Source organism: Sesamum indicum, linkage group LG3 (assembly GCF_026168435.1).
Source record: "Sesamum indicum cultivar Baizhima isolate 11 linkage group LG3, ASM2616843v1, whole genome shotgun sequence".
In the NCBI taxonomy this organism is placed as follows: domain Eukaryota; kingdom Viridiplantae; phylum Streptophyta; class Magnoliopsida; order Lamiales; family Pedaliaceae; genus Sesamum; species Sesamum indicum.
In genome coordinates this window covers 28,775,364-28,782,410 of record NC_142659.1, presented here as the reverse complement: position 1 = coordinate 28,782,410, position 7,047 = coordinate 28,775,364, and the positions used below count along the sequence as shown (strand labels likewise).

At 34.2% G+C, this 7,047-nt stretch overlaps 1 protein-coding gene across 1 annotated transcript; it reads left to right on the top strand.

The window, feature by feature from the left end:
- The first annotated feature begins 1,324 nt into the window (after window positions 1–1,324).
- On the top strand, window positions 1,325–6,221 carry LOC105159110 (adenine phosphoribosyltransferase 1). Its single transcript, XM_011076061.3, has 6 exons — window positions 1,325–1,713; window positions 1,810–1,920; window positions 3,024–3,116; window positions 4,127–4,276; window positions 4,868–4,926; window positions 5,936–6,221. Exons 1-6 carry the CDS (start codon window positions 1,407–1,409, stop codon window positions 5,987–5,989), a joined length of 774 nt encoding a protein of 257 aa, XP_011074363.2. The 5' UTR covers window positions 1,325–1,406; the 3' UTR covers window positions 5,990–6,221.
- The last annotated feature ends 826 nt before the right edge of the window (window positions 6,222–7,047 follow it).

Here is a 7,047-nt window from a genome sequence, read left to right as displayed (position 1 = left end):
GTGAGGTAATAAATATCTGAGCGTCCTGACAAAATGATATAATCATCAACTTGTATACAAGAGTAGGAGCAAACAAACTTGGTACAGATTCATGAATCTCCCTGCCCCTTGCTCTTTACATAATTTTGCAGGTTCATGAATCATTAATCTTCTTTTTGCATCCACAACATCACCTACATTTAATTAAATCACACACACACACATACTTGTTTTGTTTCAACCTTTTGTTCAATTACAATGACATTTATTATATAATTATTCTATTACAGTATTAAAAGAGTAATAAAACATATAATTATTCTAACACATATATCGCAAAAGCACCCTTGAACTATTGTTTGTACCAATTACACCCTCCCTTAGCTGATGTGGCAGATTTTAAATGTTTATTGGGACGCACGCACGCTATGTTTTAAAACATTTCAAATAAATATATATCAGTTTATTGCTGAAAATGAAAAGATTTTTTCTTTTTATTTATAATTTCTATTTTTAATCTGTTTAAATTAAAATTTATGAGCATTTTTCGATGATAGATGGACTTTTATATTCTTTTCCAACATGATTAATGATAGATGGATCTCACGGATTAGCAAAACCACCCCTCCTTTATATATTAATTCCAAAGTAATCAAATTAATGCAAAAATGTTGAAATGGGTAGAAATTTGTCACATCAGCACGAGCAGGAGGGTAAACTGTTATAAATAATAGTTGAATCGGGGTGGTTGCAAGTTGAATGTTAATTTAGGGGGTGTAGTGTAATTAACTTTGTTATATCAAGGATTAATTGCACTTAGCCCCATGTAAAAATATAAAATTATACTTTCTTTGAAAAATTAAAATTAAACTTACACCTTTTTTAAAAAATTAACCATTTATACTTGATCCGTTTTTGTTGGTCTTTGAACCAAAAATACTGAAGTTACAAAAAGAATAAATAAAATTCCAACTTTGCTCTTGTATGACATTCTCAGTATATTTTTATACTTGTAAAGAGATAAATAATATATATATATATTTATTGAGGCTAACGTCATTATATTTTTTTTTCTTATAAATATGAAATTATTATATAAAAATATCAAATGAGGAGTAAAATTAAAGATATATGTATTTTTTTGCTAGCATCAATATTTTTCATCCAAACCTAACGAAGGGAATATAATTAAACAATTTTTTTTTAAATGGTGTGCAAATATAATTTTTAACTTTGTTTAGAAGAAAATATAATTTCATAATTTTATAGGAGTGTAAGTGCAATTTACCTAATAGTTCTCATATTCAAAGTCCTTTTTATGCTATCTAACAACCAAAAACAAGAACATAACAACAAAGGTCTCGCTCCCCATCCTCAAAAAATCCTTATCCCTCGGTTTACCCTTTCTTCCTCTTTAAATACCACTCATGTCCACTCTACCTACACTCTCACCCCAAAAAATCCTCGAGGCTAAAATTGTCTCACACTGCTATTTCTACAGCGCCAATTCGGTCAAACCCAGTTTCTTCCTTCCCAACCCCCACGCCACCGCTGCGAGGAGCAGCAGAAGAGTGAAGCAGCTCATCCACCGCGGCGCAACTGGTGGCGCATCCGCACCGGAACGGCAGCCAATGAGCGTAGCACACATGGCATCCTCAAATGTTGACGGAACAGACGATCGTATCTCTCGGATCTCCTCTACCATCCGGGTCATACCCGATTTCCCCAAACCAGGTGACACTATTTAATCTAAACGTACGGGTGGTTTCATATACGCGGAACATATCAGTGAGCTGAAGTTTATTTTGTTTAAAAAAAAATTGTGCACAGGGATTCTGTTTCAGGATATAACAACGTTATTGCTTGATCCCAAGGCATTTAAGGATACGATCGATTTGTTCGTTGAGAGGTATAAGGACAAAAACATCAATGTTGTTGCGGGTAAGCTGCTTTTTGTTTCGATTGCGTTTTTGTTTTCTTTTTACTTGAGCAATGTGTTTCCATATTTTTAGACTTATGTTGGTATAAGCTATGGAAATTAGGCTGTGGAAACATGTGCTGGAGCAACTTAAAGGCCAATTATAATTAAATGGTCCCTAAATTTAAGTTTTTTGTACCAATTTCGTATTTAATGTTTAGTTTCGTGTCTTTATAGACCCTAATGTTTGAATTATGCTCCATTTCAGGCCTTTGAATCAATTTGATGAAATCTGAGGGTAAAAATTGTATATATGTAACAAGAAATTATCAAGTAAAATATATTAGTCTAACAATTAAACTTATAAAAGCATTGTAAAATTAATATTTATAGAAAAATCGTAAGATTTTTTAAAAAAGAGTAACATAGTATTTATTACAATAAAAGTTCTACTTACGACAATCGTCTTTTAATGTGAAAGCATTTCAGTGAATTAAAATCTGTTAAGATTTTCTTTATTTGAAAAACACTCAAAATCTATAGTGTCCGACTGCAAAATTAATTTGAAAAATTCGAACGATAGTTTTTTAAGTTCAGACCTTTATTATGAGAATATAGGGTATTTTGAATTTGCAAAATTTTTTCATAATCTTATCTTGAATAGCTTAATTTATAAAATTCTGAACTTAATTGCTGAACTAAGGATTATTAGTAATATTTGCTCTATGTTTTATCTTTTATGTTTTCTGGTAGACCTTTTGACAACTTGGTTACTCAGTGAGGTGGAAGCCTTTTGCAATTAGTTGGCATTTTGGATGTTTAGATAATGAGCTAAAACATGTCGTTCAGTGGATAATAGAGGTGCCTTTAATCCATCGATTTTGATAAAAATTAAAAATGAATAATAGGAGACTGTTTAGGAACCACATAGATAAAATCTTTAATTGTTGAGGATTGGAATTGTGTAAGCCAGCTGCATTAAGTGAGTGGGTTTAATTAGGAATAGTTAGCCCAATAATTTGTACCAATCTTAAAGTTGGTCTCCGATTCATTTTTCATGCATAATTAGACATATTTAAGTGCGTAAATTTATAATGACCTTTCAACACCATGAAATTTGATGCAGGTGTAGAGGCAAGAGGTTTTATATTTGGTCCTCCAATTGCATTGGCTATTGGGGCAAAATTTGTTCCTATGAGAAAGCCCAAAAAATTGCCTGGTATGGCTTATACTCATTTTCTAATTCATTCAACTGATTCTAAATTTCTAATAATTTGTTCGTCATTTTCATAAATTATGTGCATAACTTCTTTCTAATCATTCAACTAGTTTGCTCCCTTACTTTCCCTGCACTCCTTGTTGCACTGAAAGATTGGAGAAGTGGAATTTTGGCATGATTGTTTACTTTATCGATCTTTAGATCATATGTATTACATATACATTTATCTTATAACTTTGCGGCTTTCTATTCATGAGTTCTGATTCACCACTTTCAAGCAACCAATGGGGATGTCCATGTGCATTGTTTCTTAAAGATACATGTTTATTCCAAGTTCTGGTTTCCTTGGCACTTTATTTACCTAAAACCGTCTTGGTTAGTATATTAAACTTTGTGCTCGTTAAGATGAAACATAACAATGGAAAACCTGATGTAAGAAAGGCCCTGTTTTTGCCTTTGAAATGAGATAATGAGAAGTAATCTGAAAATTGCAGGCAGGTGAAATGAGGTTAATCAACAATTTTATGGAGTACAAGTTTAACATTATTTCATAACATGTAACTCCACTTCATATGAATCTTTATTTGAGGTATGGTAACTGTTGTGATATTGTAAAATATTTAAAATTTGATCATTTAAGGTACTATCTATATCACATTCAGTGCATGTTATTCTTACTGCTTCAGCGCGACTCTTGGTGTGACAGTGCCTTGTGTTTTGTTGTCTGTTGAATATTCGCTTGCCATTGCTTCATAAACTTATTGTCTGCTCATCTTGACAGAAGAAATCAATGCTTTAAAAACTACTAGAGTTCTTGAATTTTGTAGATATCTTTTTGCGTATTATATAATATGGAAAATATTTACAGTTTCTTTTCTTAGTAATCTCACGTTTCTATGAACTTCAGAGGTGTGATTATGCTAACATAGTTTGAAATGTTCTACATGAGCAGCTTTTGCTTTATTAGTTAACGGGTTGCACTGAATACTTGACCACTGTTATCCTGTCAGGGGAGGTAATATCAGAAGAGTACTCTTTGGAGTATGGAACTGACACGATGGAGATGCATGTTGGAGCTGTACAACCTGGAGAACGTGCAATTGTAGTAGATGATCTCATTGCTACAGGGGGAACCTTAAATGCAGCAATCCGCCTGCTTGGTATGGCTCTTTATTTCTACTGGAGATGTATAGTTCGTATGTTCTTTAATTTTCTTCTTCAATAATAGTAATGACTGAAGAGCTTGCATGTTATCCATGGAACATCAAGCAAAAAGTTCGATCTCTCTGAAACAAGAAACGTGAAAAAATAGAATATAGTAGAATAAATAAATAAATTGTTATAAAAGATTTGCATACTCCTTATGAATATCGTGTTCCTTTCTAAGTCTTTTTTTTTTATATATTGAGATTTAGTTCTTTGAAGCGTGAGTAATTTAGAAAATATTGAGATTTAGTTCCTCTCTGTCTCTATTCTCCCCCCCCCCCTTTCTTTAAATCAAGTGGCTATTACATGGTCAATTTTAAAATCTGCGTGGATAATTTGAAATTATTTGTGTTTTTACTTTAAGAAAAATATATTGTTGGCTCTACAAAATTGCTTCTAGTTTTTTCCCTGGATGCAACATGGTTAGTTGTTACATTTATACCTCAAGAGGTACCAATTTCAGGGGTGAAAATTTTAAGCTAAGAATGACCACTAACATACTTGGATGCTAATAAATGTCTAAGCTGGTTTATATTGTATTGCAGAGCGCGTTGGAGTCACTGTGGTTGAATGCGCTTGTGTAATTGAATTGCCGGAACTGGAGGTATGAAACTGCACTCCTGATCAAGCCATGCTAAGGACATACTTATATATATTTGTTGTGTAAGGTGCTAGCTAATTGTACATGTGGGTAAAGCTAAAATCTTTAGTTTCCTTGTATCTCACGAAACACACCCATCCTATTCTCCAAAAGGTAGTCTGAATAGAAAGACATTGCATTTACTGCTAACATGTACAGACCTACATTGCAGCAAAGTGTTACACTGTAGTGCATAGCAAAAACCTCACTTTTCTTCTAAGTTACTGGTTGTGTTTGTCTCATGCAGCCAAAATTTGATTGTAAACCTACCTATGCAGCTCAAAATTAGATATTGTAGATCTGAACGTTCATTATCCACAAATTTATGTGAAGATGGTTAAGCTGTATTGAGGATGGGACAATTAAACATCTCATGGAGAATAAGAGGGCAGTCTTACAGGCAACACAGTCACCCTCCCCTTCACACCCTTTTCCAGTTACCAGTTCACTCAAAATCATGGAGAGGCATGCCAAGATTGGGCTAATCCATGGCATCATAGATAAAGCTTCCAAACTTGATGTATATCTATCCAAACAGTCCAACTTGAGCCAGTCTAGATAAAAACGAAAAGAAAAGGTCAATAGGACCGAACAAGTGGTTGAGGTAGTCGAGCATGGGATAATGGTGTATGGCATGGGTGTTCTATGCTGAGGCAAAGGTTTTGGGGGGTGATGGACATTGGTGACTAGCTAATGTTCTACTGGTTTCCCAAGCTTCATTATGATAGCCTTGAAGGTAAGGCAGATACGGAGTTCTGTTCAGTGAAGGATGGCCGTGAGAAGTCTATACTTAAAGATTTAGTTAGCCATGCTCATGTTGCTTGTCTATGGTGCTTTACTGTGTTGGGTTCTGATCTGCAGAATTTAACTTCAGTATTTGCATGAAAGAAAAATGGCATTGGTCGTATCTCTTGCTGTAACCATGGTGTGTAAAATTTATGTAGTCTGATTGATGATTTTCCCTTGGTTCCAGGGTCGGGTCAAGTTAGGAAACAAGCCGCTGTTTGTTCTTGTGAGCTCAGCTTGAGGATGACAATCAATGGGAAGAATAATTGCTACTTCACCAATCTTTTCATCTTGTTAGCTTGTGCTTAATCCTTTGTATTGGATATTAAAAAATTTAATGCATCAGCCTGCATGGTCTGGAGAAACTGCTTGTATCCGGGATGATATCCAAACCCTTTGTCCATTGGCAAACGGGCCGGAGTTTGTGATGCTTATGGAAAGACTCTTTGTGTGAAATAACCCATATTTTTTTATTCCTGTGAGTCCTCTTTTAATTTTTATTAGATGGGATTAATGTGTGATTGATTAATGCATGATTAAATGTTGGATTTTTAAGGATAAGGGATGTTGTGTTCCTTGCATTTTATAAATGTTTGGTAATTATATGATTATTTAACTATATTTTTATTCTTATGGACAAAATTATCTTTTCATTTTGTCCCCAAGGTAAGACAAATGGTTTTTGCAATAGTTTTTCTGCAGGAGAAAAATGATGATCGGAAAGATGAGATGGGGATATGGGCGTCACAGTAAAAACTGGCGAACATAACAGTGCATGGGCGCCGACTGCCGACGGGAAAGGACAGGTGACGGTGGGAAGATTCTAAGAGAGTGGAGATAAATAAAAAAGTGGGGAAAAAAGAGAAAAGGTGTTGAAAATATGGTTGTCGGCGACAATTGTTGTCTTGACCTCTGCTGTTCCACTGGCAGAGCAAGAGTAATTGGTTCTTAAACTAATGAGTTGAATGCGGGTAGAATAGTGAATAGTGAATAGTGCTACTATCTTGGTACAAAGACACCTCCATAGGTGGGTTTGCAATCACCCTTTTATCACTTTCTATACACAACTTGTTACATAAAATACGAACCCAACATTTTGAAAGTAAGAGACATTATCGTACTTGATAAATGGGACCTAATTACTTTTCTCCTAGCCAAGGCCCTACGGATTCATCTCAATTTTTTTCATTTTCATAGCTCGTAATTAGCTCAAAAAAGATAAAAACATTTTTAAGCATCAATTAATACCGACTATTGGTTAAATTATTATTTGACCATTATTGCCTTTGACTTTAAGCA